The 20545-nt window shown below is 45.5% G+C and overlaps 1 protein-coding gene across 1 annotated transcript; it reads left to right on the top strand.

Moving 5' to 3' along the window:
* The first annotated feature begins 770 nt into the window (after positions 1-770).
* LOC8053547 (CAAX prenyl protease 1 homolog) lies at positions 771-14970 on the top strand. The gene is made up of 10 exons (XM_040214002.3): positions 771-1218; positions 1325-1471; positions 1608-1691; positions 3739-3855; positions 3939-4091; positions 6350-6491; positions 11062-11207; positions 11312-11437; positions 12845-12988; positions 13626-14970. Exons 1-10 carry the CDS (start codon positions 1033-1035, stop codon positions 13842-13844), a joined length of 1464 nt encoding a protein of 487 aa, XP_040069936.1. The 5' UTR covers positions 771-1032; the 3' UTR covers positions 13845-14970.
* Positions 14971-20545: the final 5575 nt, after the last annotated feature.

Here is a 20545-nt window from a genome sequence, read left to right as displayed (position 1 = left end):
CGGGAAGCCGCGTTGGTTCGTGAACGTCGAGCAGCAGAACCTGAGGTTCGGGACCGTCAAGTTCAACAACGTTACTAACAACGTTACTAACAACGTTACTAACACCGTTAATAACACCGTTAATAACGATCCGCGATGCTCCGCATCACCCCATGGTTTTCCTCGGGAAGATGGTGTATTTTTTTTAGTTTCATCCTGGTGGTGATACCAGTGATACTGGTGATACCATAAAGTTATGTAATAACTCTATGAGTGATGCCGCACACCATGGAGAATAGAAGGGTAGGAGAGGGCATGACGTCAGCCGCGTAGCCTCCACAAGCCATGCTCCCTTGACGCCTCGCCAATTTCTCATTTTCCTCCTTACTCTCACCACATCACGTGACTGTAGCTAGCCTTCATCTAGCTATGGTGTACTAGAATACACCACAGCCTAGCCTTCGATGTGATAGAACCTACCGGACGGAGCGCGCGCAAGCCTGCAAGTATCCTCTTGCAATCAACCATCCATCTCGCACGTGACATGTCACGCGCACCAATCGCCAGACAGATCTGCGGTCACGCTGGGCACAAAATCGTTTAAACTTTTTATGACTAGGCTTCACCAATATTGCAACGTGCCCCCTCCTAGTACTTCTAACCTCCTTGCCGCACACCGCCTGATGTTAGTTACGAAATTGCAGAAAGCGGGGGGAGGGGGAATCGTACTGTTTACAGTGCAATTAAATGCAAAGGTGCATACTGTTGGTTTTTAATTTTTAAACTAGGTGCCGCAAGCTACCGCCCGTTATAAGGATTTTATTCATATAAGATCAAATAAGGATTTCGTTATCCATCAAGCAACGAAACGTAGCCAACTTAGCACGTAGCCGTAGCCACGCCATAGCCGTATCCGTAGCGTCCCGTCGAGGCGTCAGTCAACCCGGCGTGTGCGAGAGCGTTTGTTTGGATTTGTTTTCCAGCGGTTTTCGGTCTCGGTGGTTTTATCAGTTTCATCGAGGCCAGGAACGATTCGGCGTTCAGCCAGCAAACATGGGCTTCACTGTTCTCGGCTTACTAACTCAGTGTTACGAAGCCGGCAGAAGCTTGTGCTCCAACCTTGTCCTGTGTACCGCCAACACCGTGCGACCATACTGGACAGTTCAGAACATTTTTATCTTCGCTTTAGCGGTTTCTTGGATTGCGTACCTCTGGGAAACATACCTGTCCTATCGACAGGTAGGTGGGCCTCTAATTTTATGGCGCTATATGCTACAATTTGATCGCCGGGTGAGTCACGCAATCTCATGTGCGTTTCTTTTTTTTTTTTTTTTTTTGTTTACAGTACAAGTTATGCAAAAGTACCTCTCGTGTTCCTGCTGAAGTAAGTTCCATAACAGACCAGGAAACCTTCTCGAAGGCAAGGTTATACCAGCTGGACAAGTCCAAGTTCGGCTTCTACGCTGGGCTCTGGAATCAAGTGGAAACTACAGTGCGTATCTTTCATTTTTGTTTTTTTGTTTTCTTTCTTTCTTTTTTGTTTCGGAGATACGATTCTGTTCCATCTCCTGATGCGAAGATTTCGAGAGAGAAAAACAGCCCCCTCACTCTTTCTTTGTTCGTTTCAGCTCGTGTTGATCCTAGGTGGTTTCCCCTTTTTCTGGTCTCTCTGTGAGCAATGGGCAGCGAAAGCCGGTTTCAGTGGCAATGAGGTACAGTTATATTCCCAGTGCTGTGTTTACCGCCGCTATTTGTTACATCACTTCGTTTTCCCGTACCATTGGGTGGATACAGAAAGACCTTATCACTATTCGTTTGACATTACCACCTTAGTGTCATAGCACCAGAAGCCAACAAATGTGACAGGTTCATGGAACAAAATCAAAATCAAAATTCTTTATTTTTTTCTATTTGGAGAGGTTAAACAGAGAAAAAAGCAACAGAACAGTTGCTTGCCAGGTCTTCATCTCCCCTCAGTAGAAGCAGAGACAGCAAACAAAACAGTTAAAGGGCAACTCTGCTCAATTCTGAAAAATTTAGGCTTACATGTGATTCCATTTCACAAAGCACTACTAAACAGCTCTACGTCTTCGGATTCGCGAAATGTGGAATATTATTTGTGTAATTCTAATTTAAACATCAGCTGATACCGAAATTTCGGTTGCGTCAGGCAACATTGGTGTCGCATCGTCAGAGTCATGGCCACGTCACGTCGAACCGCGTGGTCTTGTGACGTTCGGGGGGGCGAGGGACAGGACACGCGACGTGGGCAGGTTGCTTCGCATGGCGTGGACGGTGATGGCCCGGGGGAGAGGGGGAAGGGGAGAAGACAAAAGAGGAGGGGGGGGGAGCGGAGAAACAGACCGATAGGCGCGCAGGGCAGCGCAAACTGGCGCATCCGCGTTACGGTGATCACGTGGACGCCGTTCAGCCAACACCGGGAGGAGAAACTCATGACGTCATCGTTCAATTTCTCTCTAAGAAGTAAAAACAAACAAAACGTAAGAATGATGCGGACATGCCTCTGACGTAGTGGCTCAACGTTGGCCACTCCAACTCCGTCGCATTGACTGCGCTGACGATTGCGCCTCGCGTCGCACGCTAGAGTTGGCCGATTTCGGCGAGTTGGCTCACTTGAAGGTTTGCTGGCCAGTTTATTAAATATATAGACGTAATTAGATCGTAATATTTGACATGGGGTCTTCCTATATGATACTGAAGAGGGCTACATAGTTTTCTAAATATCGAAAATGAAGCGGAGTTGCCCTTTAACATACAAAAAGAAATTGTATATGTAATTATTCGCTTGATATAAGACAAAAACCAATGAAAAATGAAAATCACCACACGTCATGCACCTACACTACCACTGAAGGCTGAGCCAAAAATGAAAGCAAATATTTGTTTACTGTAGACAATAGTTCTATGTTTAATTCCCTCAAACGATTTAAAAGACGTGGAAGAGTATTTTGCAACCTCTGATTTCCATAATTGGTTCTGGAAGCAGCATTGTGTTAAAGGGATGCTGCAACGGAATTCTAGCGCCTATTTTATTATCTAAATGTCAACCATGTTCTGGCCACACCACAGAGTCGGAGACACCATTTTTTTATTTATTTATTTTTGGTCGAAGTGACATTAAAACATTATTTAAAAGGAATAAACCGAATGTCATTACGTCACTCTGAATTTAAAAGCAGTGCCGCTCCACGAGAGTACGGCGCCAAGCTGCGTGCGCGAGAGCCCTGTCAGACCGGATTTCCTTTTCTCTGCCGGCCTATTCAACTCCTGCGGGGAGCGGGGAGGGGCAACTAAACGGTTAGGTTGTAACACATTGACGACACCAAGTGGCGGAGCCCATAATCACGCCAGCCCTTAAGCAGCTTTGCCCGTGCTTGGCCAGTTGATATCACATCATCCGTGATGCACCGCTCTCCGATGGCTGATCTTCGAGCGCTCGCCGGAATCAATCCTTTGGAACAAAAAAAATTGCTTCCATTCAAAATACAAGTGTGCGATTGTCATTAGCAGATAAAGTTGATCATGTTTAACTTATTTTTGAACGTGAGAGGTATATTTTAAGTTTCGATTCAGTATCCCTTTAACAGGTAACAGCAGTGTAGCAGAATGACATCATGTAGACATACCTATTCTTCATTTTGGCATCATCATCACACAGCTTGGAACATCATGTTATGGCCATGCTTCATTCACACCTAGCTGCTAAAATCAACTAAGTGTTACCCCTTGCATTTGCAGCTGGTGGTGACATCATTCTTCATTGTCGTCGGTTCCCTGATCTCCACAGTGGTGGATCTGCCATGGTCCATATACTACACATTTGTAATCGAGCAGAGACATGGCTTCAACAATCAGGTGACTGTTCTTTATTCTTGTTGAGGATTCATAGAATTAATCGTTGTATTGTAATGTGGCTTTAAATGTGCATTCTGTTTCAGACTGCAGGATTCTTTGCAAAAGACCGTGTGAAGAAGTTCTTCTTGATGCAAATGATCATTGTCCCGATTGTGGCCGGCATTGTTCAGATCATCAAGTTGGGTGGAGACTACTTCTTCATCTACCTCTGGTTCTTCACACTCGTGGTTTCCTTAGTAAGTTGAGCTAAACAGATTTTCAGAGATAGCTTCATGCTGTCGGTGCTTTTCTTTATTGCTGCAGTTGTATTTTATTTCATCCCCCGAATCCACGTAACATCAGGTGATTAAATAAGTTCAGGTGGTGGAGAGGGGAGAGCGTCATAGAGGGAGGGAGGTGTTATTGCAGGGGTTGTAGCATTCTTTCTTTTAAAGTTCAGGTGGTATTTGGTATGCATATAATAAGTTCAGGTTGTATTTGTTATATGCCTACAAAATTGGATCTTGGCTTAGGAATGCTCAGTACCTGAATGCTCTCCAAGACCGATTTCAAAACTGTTTATTTTGAAAATACAGGTGTCTCCCCTGGAGGTACACCACACGACTAAGCTTCCCAAACTTGAGGTCCACTTTGGTTGTTCAACACTTACATCCTTACTGTGAGGGTTCAGTCAAATGGTCCGCTATCGAGGCATACATTGTGCTAATGACTGGGGATCGGCGCATGCTGCTCACTCATAGAAACATGGAGGTAGGAAGAAGAAGATGCGACATACCGGCGCAAGCCAGCCAAACGAGAATAATTTCGAATGAAGCCGGAAGTGGAGGTCGCGGTCAGTAGGAGCACCCCCAAGGGCGCCCAAGTTCATCCAATGGCAATCAAGGTGCCCAAGTTTGTCCAATAGCGTCTTTTGGCTTTGTTCATTTTTGGACATCGTTGGGGGTGTGGCGTAGCCGGGAAATTTTTTCGGGGAGGGAGGGGCTGAGGTTGCTGGGATGTCCATGAATTGGGGTGCGGAGGGGGGGAGAGGGGGTCACAGTGCATGTGTATATTGTAAGCTCGGCTGGATTTTGGTGGGGGGCTGAAGCCCCATAAGCTCCCCCCTGGATACGCCACTGGTTGGTGGTGTGTCCGTCCAAACCGGAAGTCTTCCCTGGCTTCACCTCTGGTGGCGTGATGTCGCCTCCAGAAGCTTCCAGCCTCCATGATTAGATAGGACAGGCTGCGTACAGAAAAAGCACATCTTTATTTGAACAGACCTAGCAATCGAGTGCTCCTCACTCATGCGGCCTGGGCTGCGCTAGGGTCGCTGTATGTCCCTAGAGTACCAAAACACTTATGCTCAATGGTGGCTAAATTTTTTTTTTTTTTTTTTTTTTTTTTGTGGTTATTATGACAGTTATTGTGAATGGCGTTTTCAGAATTTCAAACTGACTCTGCGCGTGAAAGTTCTGGAAGAAAATCTTGTCAATATGAGCGTATAGAAAGCATAGTTTTGCATAAAAACAAACGGTTAAAGCCCTTTTTGTAGGTACTTTTACTGTAGCCAGGTACAGGATGACAGGACTGTGATGTTTTCATAAAACTTTATTTTACAAGGATTTGCGGCACAATTATTGTTTTTATACAACCATGTCTCATTGGTGATGTAAGGTAAGGTAAGTAAGCTTAGTAAGTTTATTTCCCATCAACACTGATGGCGGAGGTCGAGAAAAAAAGCTGTAAAGTACAGCTTGACAAGGTCCTCGACCTCCTACATAGGCGAAATAGCAGAGGCACAGGAAAAAAAGAAAAAGAAAAAAAGAACGCATACAAAAAAGATATTCCATACCAAAACATGGTTCAAGGTGAAACAAGAGGGCACTATACAAGCGCAAAATATGTACTAAGCAAACAAGGAATAAAAAAAATATATATTAAAAAAAAAATATTACATGAAAGATGAAGTCATTACTAATTTACCTATCTAAGCTTATAAAATATTCTCTAAGTTTTGGTACAGAGCTTCTTTGGGTTTGATTCTCTAAGGTAGCATGTCCTGACCTGGGTGTGTCCTAGTCCTAACTTCGATGGTAATTCGCAGAGCGTTCGCTTGGGAGATGGGGGTTGGCACCCCCGAAACCCCTTTTACCATACATCTTTTTTGGCACCAAAATGGCCAATCAGAGCTGAAATAGAACAGTCACAGCGGACGCTATCGAATGCGATACTCTGGTAACATCCAATGACTCTAGGCTGCGCCGGCATTTTTCTCTTCCACAAGCCCACACACCACATAACTTGTCATGGCCACTGCCCTTTCTGGTTGGTCTGAGGAGCAGTGCGAAGCAATGCCTGGTACACGATGGCCTTTATTCGGCGCATTCTTCACTTTGACTATAGTGCAGCCACCAGTTCGGCCTAAAACTGTTGTCTGGCATTACAAGATCGAAGTCTCTTTTTCAGTTTGCTTTTGTGCTTCCAGTACAGGCTTTGCTCCTCTCATCTTTTCCAGCTAATGTCGGTAGTCTATTCTGACTTCATTGCACCTCTCCTTGACAAGTTCACCCCGCTCCCTGAAGGCGACCTCAGAACCAAGATAGAGGAACTTGCTGCCAGCATTCACTTTCCACTCAAGAAGCTCTTCGTGGTCGAAGGTAAGCACTTTGCGGGGCTCTTGACTCAGAATCAAGTCTCAGGTCTCATGTTCTATGCATATAATAAGTTAGATTAACTGAACAGATATATAGAACTCAAAGAGGGAGTGAAAATCATTCCATTGTTCCTCGGGTAGCCGCAGTACTCGATGCAATCTTTTGTTTTGCGCTTCTTGTAACATGGCTCTGGTGTCGAAACCAAGACTAGCCGAATTTCTGTCCAGTGGAGGCTTAGTGCAGAAATGAATAAAATTTTGTGTGTAGTAATTAAAAATACATTTGTCACCACTACTTGTGAGCCTGAAGTAAATATATACCTTATTTAACGATCAAACGGCAGGTTCCCGTAATTTATTTGGCGTACAGAGACGGCTAATGTCCACCGTCTGCTCGGGTTTCCTGAACCTGGCAGAAATTCAGGCTTTTGTCATGCAACACCAGGGGTGCCCCTTTTTTAAAAGTACCTGTAAAGCCTCAAGTTTTGCGACCCAGAAGGTTTTCACTGATAACTGGATTGTGAGTTTGAGCCAGTTTTTAAGCTTCGTATTGTGGCAGGAATTTTCTTGGACTTGTTCATCTGCAGACTTTACAAATATGCAAGTCTTGCATGCTCTGAGAGTTTTACTCTGCCTATACCATGCAGTCTGGGCTGAACAAAGTATTTCGGGACACTGTAGGATAGAAAATAGCAGCACAGACAGCCAATGAAAAGGTCGGGATACGATGGTCAACACACACTGAAAGGCAGGTGCTCTGCCTGCCTTTCATTGTAGGCAGCAGACATGGCTGACTTTCTCCCACATCATGCTGTCAGTACAGCTAAAAATCTGAAACTTTTTATAGAACTGAGCTTTTTTGGGTTTCTTTACTGGTAGCCAGCTCCTCTCGCAGAATGAAATGAAGGTTGCAACAGCCATCTCGGAAGAAATTTATTAGGGCAGAGTTCCTTAGCCAGATAATGTCAAAGAACCGTGGTACTGCGCAGGAAGTCCCAAATTCACGAGACAGCCTGTAGATGCAGGATGTGGTAATGCGCGTCAGCTCAAAAGTGGAAAGAGAAATCCTCTTCGAGCAGAACATTGAGGAAACTGTAATAAAGGCAAAAATGGGCAAGGCCCAATAGGTTGCCACCATCTAATCTTTATACACGACAATGCAAGGTGCCGGGAAACTTTCATTTGCGTGGATACATGGAGGTTACTGTAAAAGGTTTTGTAGTTGTTTTTCTAATTTTGTTTACATTTTAACATAGACTGTGTTATATGGCTGGCACCTAACCGTATCTGGTTAGGTGCCAGCAACAAAAGTTGACAGGCCAACTGCCAGCCAAACGCTGATGCAGCACTCATCTCCTGATTTAAGACAACCCTGAGACAGGGGAAACAAGGAACGACAAACACGACGAAGTCTCAATAACACAGCTGCGAATTTATTTTTCTGACTCGTCCTTTTTATAGAACGACCGCCACCATCACTAGAACTTCCTACTGTCAACTCCATGATTTACGTCGGATGGGCAAGGCCCGACGACCCCGATTCGAAGAAACCAAACTGAACAAACTTACGAAACAATAGAACATCCACCGATACCCCCGGCACTCGCCTTAAGGCAGCCCCAACACACCAATTCAAAGAAACAACAAAAGCAAAGACACCACTTCACATCACCCGCACATAAAGTTTGAGGTCACCACAAGATAAGACCATCCACAACTCTTTGTCTAACGCAATGGATGGAATGCTTATGCGGTTACCAGCACTTGTTATCCGAACACTCTCCTTCAATAACCTTTTACAATGATCCTTTTCTTTGCTAACAGTTTTATAGTCCCCTCCCCTGACAAATAGCGAGTGCTCGGCGAGCGGATTCTTGTTCTTGTCGCGAAATGCGAACAATCTCTTTGTGTGCCGGTTGTAGATCTGGAGTCGCTGGGGCGCTCTTCAAATGGCTCCAACTGATTCGTGGGAAAGTGGCGAATCACGTCAAGCGGTTTGGAGTCGTTTTTCATGCAAACTTTTTCGGAGGAGTATGATCTGTAGTCCCTCGCAATATTTCAGTTCCGTTATGAACGTTCCCGTGGGGGAGTCATGGAGTTTTGCGGCTTTTTTTGTTTTGATTGCCGGGTGGGCTCTCTTGCTGTGCTTGCTTTCGTTTCTCTCGTCATGACTGACTCACCTGAGCATACTGCGGAGATGACATCGTTGCAGTTAATTTCAGGAGGTCCAATAAAACGCAGTGACAGCGATGAAGATACCAGCTTAGCTCCAGCTCGAGTGACAACGAGGCAGCTGTTCTCGGCGAAGTGTTTGCCGAGTCGTTTGCCTTGCCAGCAAAGAGGCTAAAGATATTGTGTTACGTCGAAGACGTTGTGCGCCCCTATTCGGATGAAGAGCTAAGTATGTCGTCTGTTCGTTGTGTGGTCTCTGTAAAGCAATTGGAATAATTAGAAGACAATACGCTAAATACTCTGCAGATGGAAGTCTCCTTCGGAGATGACGATCGCTTTGCGGCTACGTGTTTGGTATTGCTTAATTGCATCCTACGGCTCGTACAAGTACTTCTTGTTGTCTTGATCGAGTTTATATAACTGTAAGGAAAAATAAATTGTGTCTTAACGTCGGGGTCACCATTAATCAAGCGGTAAGCAATAAAAAAGTTTTGTCATAGCATGAAGTTCCGATCAGAACTTTATGCTTTCAGCAAGATAGCAATGAAAACCGAAACTGTTCAAAAGTGAGGGCAGACGCCCTGAAAGCGGTGGCGCTGGGAGCGTTATGCTCGATTTTTTCCGCAGTGCGTGCCACTGGGATGGATCACATGACGGATCGCTCACGGAGGCCTACTGCTCGACGACTGCAAGCAGAGAGCGCTCGCCATCTGCCAGGGGAAGGGTTTATTAGTTTCAGTCCACTCGGGGAAACAGCTGCCACATTCCCCAAGATGTTCTGCTACTTCCGAATTTGATGCGTTCGACAGTCCTGCGCTCCTGTGTTTCAAGATTCTATCATTTATGCACCGTCCCGTCTGCCCTACATAGGAAACACCACATGCCATCTGAATTTCGTATACCACAGCCTCTTCGCATCCAATTGACGCATCCCTATGTTTCTCCGTACAACCCTTCTGAACTGCCAAGAAGGGCGTCAACCTACTCAACTTAAAATCATTTTTGAACACCACTGTGCGGGTGATGTGAAGTGGTGTCTTTACTTTTGTTGTTTCTTCGAATTGGTGTGTTGGGGTAGCCCTCCGGCAAGTGTCAGAGGTGACGGTGGATGTTCTACTGTTCCATTGTTGTGGAAGTTTGTTTGGTTCGGTTCCTTCGAATCGGGGTTATTGGGCCTTGCCCATTCAACATGTATCGTGGGGTTGACAGTAGGAAGTTCTAGTGATGGTGGGAGTTGTTCTATAAAAAGAACGAGTCACAAAAACAAATTTGCAGCTGCATTATTGAGACTTCATTGTGTTTGTCCTTCTTGTTTCCACTGTCTCAGGGTTGTCTTAAATCATGAACTTAAACCAGTTCGCCTGTGCCTTATCACTCATTTCAGTAACTCATCTCCCGACTGATTGGATACCGGCGTCAGCCAACCCTCTTTTATAGGTGCCTCCGCGTTACCCTAGACGGGGGTAAAGCATCGTGTGTTCACACATACACGGCGCTTTGCTCCGTGAAACAAGTGCGCTCCAGGCTTCCCCAGAGAAAGGGTGCAAGAAGGAGCAACAGAAAAGCAGTGAAAGAAATGCCTACACTACTTTAGGTGTACTCTCGTACATCTAAAGCATTTGGTTCTCTTTTGCCGCAAGCTGGCGGCGCCAGGGGTCTGCTCGGTGCTGTAGAAACTCTAGATTGAACAGAGGGTCCATCTCGAACCAACGGGGAGCGTTTGTGATTTAATGGCGGACGCCTTCTGCGTAGATTGGTCGCAAGTGCGCAAGCACTGCGTAATTGCACGGCAAGTACGAAAGCAGGAGGGAAAGCGGAGACGCTTGGAGACGATCGAGACTTTTGCCACCTCCTCGCGGCTCACGTTGCAAACGTGGCTCGTAATTCCCATGACCCCGATCGAGCAATTGGAAACTCTGTGATCCAGGCTTTCTATATGGTGTTGTCACATTCCAAATGTCCCGTTCTCTGTACGCTCCGTCTACTGCATCTCACACTGCAGCAAGCGCTGTGAAGGTCGCATTTGCATAGCCACCGCAGAGGCATCGCACCCACAAGTAAAACAGAAACAGAGCGCCCATGCGCTTACCGTGCACGGCACAGGGCTGTGAGGCCAGCCGTGCGGACGGAGCCTTCGAAGTGTGCTCCCGGGCCCTCAACTGAGCGGATGACACTCTACAAGGAAAGCACCGTGTGCGGCGGTGCGCACATTAATCCTAGGCTGTCTACTTCTGTTGGCCCTTTGCACCATCTCCATAGTGACGCATCACATCTGCGTTACCACCGTTTTTGCCACGCTAGTGGGGCAATGGGTTGACTTTTAATGTAGTGATCCTCGCCTCTTCTGGGATTCCAAGTGTCTATGCACTTATTCACCAAAGTTCTGTTTCATTTCGTTTCAGGCTCTAAGAGGTCATCTCACAGCAACGCATATTTCTATGGCCTCTTCAAGGAGAAGAAGATTGTTCTGTTTGACACCCTCCTCGAGAAGGCCGAGCCCCTTGATAAAGAGAATGGAACTGTAACCAGCGAAGGTCTTGATGAGAAGGTGACCAATTGGATAGACCTTTGTGTATAAGTTCTGCAAAGACTTCTGATGGAGCAGGCCTGCTTCAGGATGTCAAGTATATGTTTGTTGCACATTCTTTTCAGCCACTGACTGAGAAGAAAGAGATGAAGAAAACCGGCTGCGATGACAACGAAGTCCTGGGTGTGCTTGCCCACGAGCTGGGTCACTGGAAATTGAATCATGTGCTGAAGAACTTTGTCATTGGCCAAGTAAGTAAGGTGGTTTTTTTTTGTGTGTGTGTGTGTTAGACAGTGTGTGCCAACTGTGTATATTTATCCGTCTTTCACCATGTGCCCCTTGTTTTGGACGCTATCGAGAGCTTCAGGGACTGTTAATGCATTGTCTGAAGCATGTTACGAATGTCTCTTATCTAGGCAGCCTGAAAGCCTCACTACGTTGCATGCCGTATGTGATGGTATGTTTGTGGGCTTAGTTCCTGGTTTTAGCTAAGTGCTACTTTTTTTTTTTTTTTTCAATATTTTGCAACAGTCAAATTTTACAATTCGGGTAGATGTTATAAGCAAGGGCAATATATTTCTGTGATCAATGCTATGCAATTATTATCTATTCATGGAATTTTACAATGCTGAAGTCACTGCAAAATATAAGTTTCAAATATATTTTCAAATAAAATTAAAAAAAGTTTTTAGAGGACTTCAGCTCGTTGTCAGATGCTGTATGCCATGACGATAGGATGAATCTGTCAAACGACAAAGTCCCAGCAGAACAGGCCCCGAAGGTGTTGCCTTTGCCGTATTTATCACGAGAGGCTGCGACCAGATGAGGTGCGGGCACTGACTAGCAAGCCTGCGGGGCCCGGGATAGTATGACACAATCAGAGTGATGACATAACAGTTATGATAACACAGTAAGAATGGTACTACACCCCCTCCTCCCCCCCCCCCCTTTTTTTCTTTTTTTTTTTTACGAAACAAATTAATACGAGCAACATAAGAAAGTAAAGCATCAAGCGGTGCAATATAAATGATGAAATAGCACGATGAAGTGTGCAATTCTGGAATTTTAGCTACAACCACAGGATTGAAGCTTTTTCACGATTCAACCAAACTTGCTACGTACGTGCCCAGTGTGCAGCTGTCCTCCAGAGTTGCCGAATCAGAATTGAGTGTTGAAAGCTCCTCCTGCACTTCAGATATTTCTTGCTTTCCACTCTCCTTTTCCTTAGGAACCTCTGGGGAAGTTTATGTGCCTCTTCTTTATACAGTATCAGGCCTTGATGGTTGAAAGCTAACTATACTTGTTGTCACCTCAAGAAAAAAGGATGTTTTGCGCATTGTTCGTACGCCGGGCGAAGTAGTACTTTCGAGGTTTGGTTGTCAGTCAAAGAAGCAATGCTTTTGGCGTTTGAAACGTATTCGTCTTGATTAGATAACACATATCTAATCTAAAATGCACCTACATATATCTTAATTCTTCACATAAAGGGGAAAATTAGTAAAGCTCCGCGTGGAAGCCGGACTTTTTTTACTAGAATTCTTGAGGTGAAAACGGGTATAGTGGCCTATAGTAGTGCAATAGTGCAAAAAACTTATGATAATAATTTTTTTTAATTTAAACTCAATGGCATACTAAATTCATATTTTTGTTTTTTTCAGGTTCACTTGTTCTTTTGCTTTATGATCTTTGCCATGCTGTACAAGGACACCAGGCTGTACGAGGCATTTGGTTTCTATGGAACACGACCTGTCTTTGTGGGGCTCATCTTGATATTCATGTACATCTTCTCTCCATACAACACGGTGAGCAGGCTGTCTTTTTTGTCTGTAGTATTTACAAAAGTTTGGGGCAATAGCCCTTTTCCTGTGAAGCACTGTAGCTAGTGGATTGATGCACTATATGTGGGAGTTTAGTTCAGGTTTGTTGGACCTGTCTTCTCTGAAACAAGGGGGAGGGGGGGGGGGTGCTAAAGGAGGCAGTGTACAGAAATGTCTTTACCTGGTGTTTCTCTGCTACAGTGCTAGTGCTTCTGTATGCAGATTTTGGTTTTTTGTTATTTCAAGATCCTTTGAGTTCACTCTTTGTGTGCGTGCAGTGCCTATAAAGGTCTCGTGAAAACACACTTGTTTACATGTAAACAATGAGTCTGTGTTGTATATTATGGTGCAGAGAAATTATTTTTCGTTTATTGTGCGCTGCTTTTTTAGATGCAGATAGAAAAGAATGGGCTGCAAAGAGCTTGGTTGGGTCATAAAGGAATGATATATCCAGGTATTTACTGGGTTAAAGGTACAGAGTAACTTGAGTACTTCTTGTGGAACCTTTGTTACCTCAATACTACTCAATTGCTTGAGAGACATTTTAGTGGCAATTACTTTAGCTTCATTCATACCGTTCACGTCAGGCTCCATGCTTGGCTTTTCCGCCTCTCTTGTGCAGCTGCTGGAGTTCCTGATGACTGCGCTGAGCCGCCACTTCGAGTTTGAGGCTGATGCCTTCGCTCGCAAGATGCACAGGGCCTCTTACCTGCGCAGTGCTCTGATCAAGCTGAACCGCGACAACCTCAGCTTCCCCGTGCACGACTGGCTCTACTCTGCGTGGCATCACTCGCACCCACCTGTGCTGGAACGGGTCAAGGCCCTCGGAAAGACAGACTGAGCGCGCGTCCACACATTTGCGGGACTTTCTCGACGCGGAGAAGCAGAAAGGTTAGCCAGACCAAGGCGGGCAAGCGCATGTTCATGTTCTTTCCTCGTTGTAAAGTCATTCTTTTTGTAACATGCCAGCATATTCTACCCATGGTAGTTTTGTAACTGTGAATGATTCTTTGCTCTTAGGTCCACCGAGCTTTCTCTGCTTCTGAATATGGCAGCTGGAAGTGGTTGCAAATGTCGGAAGAATTTGAGTTTTTCTGGGCATTCCCTCTTTTTACGGTTTTGGGGCTTCCTGTCGAGCCTGGGGGTTAGAACAATCTGTTTGTTCTTATTTGGAACATGGATAAAGACAAGTTTGTACCTAAAAAAAAGGGGTGCAATACATATAATAAAAAATGTACTGTATGCATCAGGTAGGGAACACAGTTTTTTTTTAAACTGTTGATGCATCGTCAGTTGGCTCTCATATGCAAACTTTTCTATACTAGTAAACATTCTGCACATTGAATGTTGTGTGGCATATTTGAGATTTATTCGGGCAGCATATATATTTGTTTCATAATGCTTGCCACATCTCTTGCACGCTTAATCAATCTCTAGTCGGGTTTCCATCACAGCCGGTGTAGTGTGGCATTTGAAAAATTATTCACTCTTTCACTGAACTAGGTGTCTTCAGTAGGGCTGCAGCAGATGATGTCATGTCCATCTTCAAATTAAATTCCCCTGGGTTGTGTTGGGAAATGTATGTATTATCTGCACTGTTCCCTGGTTGAGTTGGTTGCATAGCTTGTATTATAAAAGGCCCTAAAAACTCTAAGCCTTGGTAAGGCTCCAGTAAATAAACATTAATTTTGTGTGGGAATAATTTTTTTAATGATTTGCATCTGAAATTTGTCTGGATTTTTTAGGTGCTGAAAATAAATAAGGATGCCTTCAGTGTGTTGCTTCAGCTCCTTCGGCATTGTAAGCCTTATTTTTTCCTAGGTTTTTATGCGTATGCCAAGCGTGACGGCTCTTAGGGCTGCGACACTTCGTTTGATATTTTTGTTTCCTGTCGGAAGACTTTTCTAACACCTTTTGTACCTCCTAAAAAAATTGTTATTGAGAAAATAAATTTTTCTTGTGTACGATTCAATGTCATATGGAGCTGCAAGTTTTTGAGGTTACCCCATTTACACGACAGGACTCATCGTGGAAAGAGATGTTTGCTTAAACTTTGCAAAAGCATGGTTAGGCACTTTATCAAATTACAGCACCAACTGATAAACAACAGCAATGCATTTCTGATTGCAGGGGTGACATAGTTGACTTGTAGCAGCTTATTGCGTTTAGAGAGTTTTTTCTTTGGCTCTTCATCTATGTGTTCGACACTTATTCCAGCATGTCTACTATCAGGACTGTTTCTTCTTTAGAGTGGGAGCTAACTAGGTTCCCGCTTTACATTGGGAAAGAATGTGCCTACAACCTGCCGGCATGCTTGGGGACAAGCCAGTGGCGTCGGAATGGGGGAGGGGGGGAGAGAGGGGGGGGGAGCGACTGCTCCCCGAGACAGATCAGAAATTTATTGGAACCAATAGGGGGCGCAAAATTGCCGTCGGCCCTCGCCATAACCACCGTAGCCGCCCCATCTCCTGAATAGTTCCGACGCCACTGGGACAAGCAGACAGAATCGCTATGCGTTACATAACATATCTAAAACAGAGCTGCCGCAAGCAATATTTACAGGTGTATGCCTGCATTTGTGGCTTTAAATGCTATTCTCAAAATGTAGTTATGTTTAAAGGGGTTAGGAGGCCAAAATTATTATAAAATATATAAGAAAAAAAATTAAAAAGAAAGATTATTCTTGAAATTGAATGCTCATAGGCTACCTAGTGTATATACATCAAGTTTCGTGATTTTTAGTGCTCTTGTAATTGCAAAAATCAATTTAGGAATGTTGATGATCTTTATCTGGCAACCGGGCAACACTGCCCAAGTGAGTCACACCATGGTACTCGTCATACTCATTCTAGGCGCCCCCGTACCTGTCGAAGCTCGCCGCGCGTTGCACTCTGGGAACTAGTTGGCCAGGGAGGAGGGTGGCATGGTTTCGATTTCGATCGAAGCGTCGACAAGAGATTGTTTTCTGGTCCCGAGAGCGTCATTTGTGGTCTCTAAACTAACCTAAATGGCCAGACCTCGAAGCTTTAGCACAAGCCTGAGACGTATAGCTTGTCTTAACACATGCTTGTTGTATTTTTGTACTTGAGCCTTCCTGTTAGCGTTCCAATCGAGGTTTGTGGACGAGCCAGTGATGGGAATCTCGACGCTGCGAAGCTCGGGGATCTTGCTTGTGTGCGAATCAACAAGCTGTAGCAACCAGTAAGTACGCATACGTCGGGCTCGCGCCTTTACATTAGTGTTGTTGGTCAGGAAGTTTGTTTGTTTCGTGCGTCCTTTGACGAAATATTACTTTTTGCAATTACTGTTTTTCTTAATATGCCTGAGTATGCGAGGTAAAACTCGGAGGCGCCATTGAAAAGCTCAATTTTAACACACTTCTTATCTCTCATCTGTACTGACCCGCAGCACTGCACGAAGTGAAGTCCCCACCCGTTTGCATTCCACTAATATTCAACATCGCGTATGCGCATAAAGTTATCCTGCAATCATATAGGCAAATTCGCACATACAGACCGTTTTAAGAAAGCAAAAGTCGAGCACTTGTGTGAAGAATGTCGCACCGTTCGCCGGACGGGCATGAACCCCTATGAGCACCGCATAGGGGTTCATGCCCGTCCGGCGCCCGGTGCGACATTCTTCACACAAGTGCTCGAACGAATTCAAAGCGCGTTTGACGGTTGCTAATGGCCATAATATTTGTTATGCGTTTGTTTTCTTCCTGCCTGAGTGTGCCGAGATAATTTCAGACACACCGTTCAGGCACAGATCTTGGGCGTCAGTAAAAGCTCGTGCAAAAAGGCTTAGCGAGGAGTAGGAGATGCTCGTTCGTAGCTAGCCGATCTCAGCGTTTGCGAAAAGTTAATCTTCTATCAGCATAAAATTTGAGTGAGAGATATATGATGACACGAGGAAGACATCATAGTAACTTTTGTGCAGTAGTGAGGTCGAATTTATTGCGTTTCCTTAAAAGTTCATGCGTAAACGCTGGGCTCAACTTTGATACCCTGTGAGGATGCGGCTTGCTTTTCGCCCAATGAAGTAACAAGAAACGGACGTTTGGCAAACAAAATATGTGTAAGGCTCCAGATGAACAAATTTCAGTTCTAGTTCACTGGTACTAGACGGGATTATTGAAACTGAGCTCAAACATGCACTCGTAGGGTGAGGTGACTAAGCCACTACTTACTACGTTCGCATACGCACGCACAATATCCGGTGTTTCGGCAACCAAGGAAAGTGCCCCGGTCTTCGTTTTGTATCGCTCCAGAATGAGTGTATTGTGCGTTCGTGAAAAGTCAGATAATCGAAAACGCAAGCAGCGCGTTCGGTCGCGGCGTGATAGCATGAGATGAAGCTGCTCAGTCGAAACCGAAACTGAGTGGCCAACTAGTTCCCAGAGTGCACTGCGTGGTATTTCGTCGCGATGGGGCGCGTCGGTTTTGGAAGTAGTCCATTGCACACACGCGAATCGGCTACTCCAATGTACGAGGGGGGACCCAAAAGAAACCGAACTAATTCTGTTTTAAGCAGAGCTTTTGCAGTACCGCGTTTTGCCGCCAGGAGTTGATAGAGCGAACATTGCTGAGTCATTAGGCCTAATTCCGTCCTCGAAGAAGGTTAGGACTAGTTGCGGCTGGGTTTATAGTGACAAGTGTTTCGTGTGAGCGTCGTTTTTGCAGTCTGATTTCTGTGAACAGCGTGCGGCGGTTAAATTCTGTTTTTCGCTTGGAAAAAGTGGAACAAAAACTATTGCACTGTTAAAAGCGGCGTACCAGGACGATTCCATGGGGAAAACTCAAGTGTTTGAGTGGTTTTCCCGTTTGGCGACATGTCAATTGATGACAAACCTCGTTCCGGTCGTCCTTCCACGGCACGAACACATGAAAACGTTGAAAAAATTCGTGCAATCATCAACGAAGATCGACGACGGACCATTGACGAAATTGTGGAGCTGTCGGGAGTGAGTTGGAGTTCATTGCAGCGAATTCTGACAGAAGATTTGGGAATGAAAAGGGTGGCTGCCAAATTCGTGCCACGACTGCTGACTGCTGAACAAAAGCAAGGTCGCATGGAAGCATGCTGTGCTTTGAAAGAAGAGTCCGAAGTGGCCCGAACTTTTTTTCAAAAGTTATTACAGGTGACGAAACTTGGTGCTATGGTTACGATCCTGAATCAAAGCAACAATCAAGCCAGTGGAAGACTTCAGGTTCGCCTCGCCCCAAGAAAGCTCGTCAGGTGAAATGAAACATCAAAACAATGCTGATTAGTTTTTTCGATGTGAAAGGAGTCGTCCATTCAGAGTTTGTTCCGCAGGGTCAGACAGTTAATTAACCAGGCTTTCTACTTGGAGGTTTTGAAAAGATTGCGCAACAGTGTGCGGCGGAAGCGGCCCGATTTGTGGAAGTCGGGTGACTGGTTTTTCCATCATGACAATGCCCCGGCTCACACTGCCTTGTCTGTACGACAATTGACCTTTTTCAGAGATTTCTGGGCGCATGCGCCGACTCTGAGAGAGAGGGAGGAAAGGGAAAGGCGCCATTTTTGGTGGCTCTCTCGTCCGCTCGGTCGCACAGACAGTGCTGGTTCGGCTTGACTCCTCCGCTATTCTCGCGGCTTGGTTTCAAAGTCGTCGCGCCTCACCACCGCGCAGCTGTACGTTGAACAAATAAAAGCAAAAATAGTTCAAATGGAAGCCTTTATGGAGTTTCAGCAGCCTTTGTGGGGGGTGCACAAAAAGACTCGATGTCAAACACCCCGCCCTTTTTGCCCTGCTTTCAAAAGCCTATAGGACGCGAATCCCCCGTGTCAGCTGGCTGGGTCATCAATGTGGCGGCGGGACATTCTGATTTTAACTAATACAGTAAATCTAAACATGATGGTAAACCAGAAACTGGGACAGGAAAACGAAAGCGCAAAAGGAGGCAGAACATGAACAGGCAACGTCTCTTGAGACGATGCCTGTTCTTTTTTTGCGTTTTCCTTTTCCTACACCAGTCTCAGGTTTAATGCTTGAAAATGAGCGTGTTGGTGAATAGATACGAATACATGAAAGGGTAAAAGATCAAGGACACAGGAATTCTCAAAGAAGTCCTGTTTCCGTCCCTGTCCTCGATGTTCTATCATGTATTCGTATATCAAGTTTACCACCATGTTCAACTTACAACAGCTCGCCTACACTCTGACTCTTTGTCCGTTAATAGAAAATGTGCCCGCGAGGTTGTGTGACGTAATCATGCCGTACATGGTATTCAAGTAAAGAATAACATGATAAATCTTTCCGTCCTTCAGGCGTGCGCTATAGACATTCGCGTCTTACCATGTTAAAAGAGAAGAAAAATCACATAAAAATATCAGTCGCTGGCAAAACATTTAAAGCGTGCAAGACGAATTTAAGCCTTTCGGAGACAGAACCCTGATGGAATGCCGTGGCAACCAACCGTGAACTCCTTTGTTTGCCGGGCTCACTTTGTCGAAGGTTCGTAAACGTGCTGAATTTAAAGAGAGATTTTTCTAACATGCCGTTCCTTTCTTTTTGTTCGTGCAGGCGAGCCTTCGCGATATCAGGACCGCCCGAATTTCACACCGCCCGAGTTTGTTTACACAATCCCGAATACGGTGATGCTCGTGCGTTCGTGCGGTACACAGGACGGCGAAGTGACGGACGCAATAAGCTCGAATAACTTAAGCGATCGAGGGGAGAAATATCAGCTGCTTGTAGTGGCCGGGCCTTATAAACGGAGCTCACAAGCTCCGCACAGGGTAGATGGTTGGGGCGGTATCGAAACTGGTCACCATTACTTTCCTTACATGACACTCTGCGACTCTTCCTTGAAAGCAGACCCCTCTTTAAGTAGCCAATTGCAAGACGCGATACCGAAGTGACGATTAAGTGGCTCCGAGTCGATGGTAGGAACTGATGGAGCGTCGGATGTCTACGCACCCTTGAAGGTATAAAAACGAACAAGGTCCTCTGTATCGTAGGCAGTAGCTTTTGTTAATCCTCCAGGTCGTCCTCAGCCATTTCGAAGAAAATATGCACGCGAAACGAAGACAGAAAGACACGTTCAGAATGGGGAAAGACGGAACAACGCCACCAGAGTAGACACGTAAACACATGAACCGGGAGGAACGCCAGGCCTGGCGCAGACGACGGAGAGACGGTACCAGAGCCACCAAAAGTGTTTCGAGCGATTTCCGCGAGGGCGCGCCACGATCGTGGTCGAACTATGAAAAAGGTCCATTCTTGACCAAAAATGGTATGACCCCTGTTCCTCACCCCCCATACTCACCCGACCTTACCCCGTGCGACTTTCTTTTGTTTCCTAGAATGAAAAGAGAAATGAAAGGAAAGCGTTTTGCTGACGTTGCTGAGGTGAAGAAAAAAAATGAAAGCCGTTTACAACTCCCTGTAACACCGAATCGGAGCGCAGCTCTGGAGGAGGAGGAGGGAAGGGTACTGAGGGTTACCTGTTCTCGGGGCGGGGGCGGGGGTCATGTGACCTTGGGGGGGTCACGTGACCCCCCAGAAAAATTCTTCCG

This window comes from Ixodes scapularis, unplaced genomic scaffold (genome assembly GCF_016920785.2).
Source record: "Ixodes scapularis isolate PalLabHiFi unplaced genomic scaffold, ASM1692078v2 PGA_scaffold2__306_contigs__length_199485367, whole genome shotgun sequence".
In the NCBI taxonomy this organism is placed as follows: domain Eukaryota; kingdom Metazoa; phylum Arthropoda; class Arachnida; order Ixodida; family Ixodidae; genus Ixodes; species Ixodes scapularis.
The sequence above is the reverse complement of the archived record's forward strand: the minus strand, read 5'-3'. Positions and strand labels throughout refer to the sequence as shown.

Excerpts from the sequence above, each read along its gene's own strand:
- LOC8053547 (XM_040214002.3), top strand. The coding sequence starts at position 1,033 with ATGGGCTTCACTGTTCTCGGCTTACTAACTCAGTGTTACGAAGCCGGC. Across the intron at positions 3,856-3,938 it reads GACATGGCTTCAACAATCAG|ACTGCAGGATTCTTTGCAAA; the intron begins GTGACTGTTCTT and ends ATTCTGTTTCAG. Across the intron at positions 12,989-13,625 it reads TCTTCTCTCCATACAACACG|CTGCTGGAGTTCCTGATGAC; the intron begins GTGAGCAGGCTG and ends TCTCTTGTGCAG.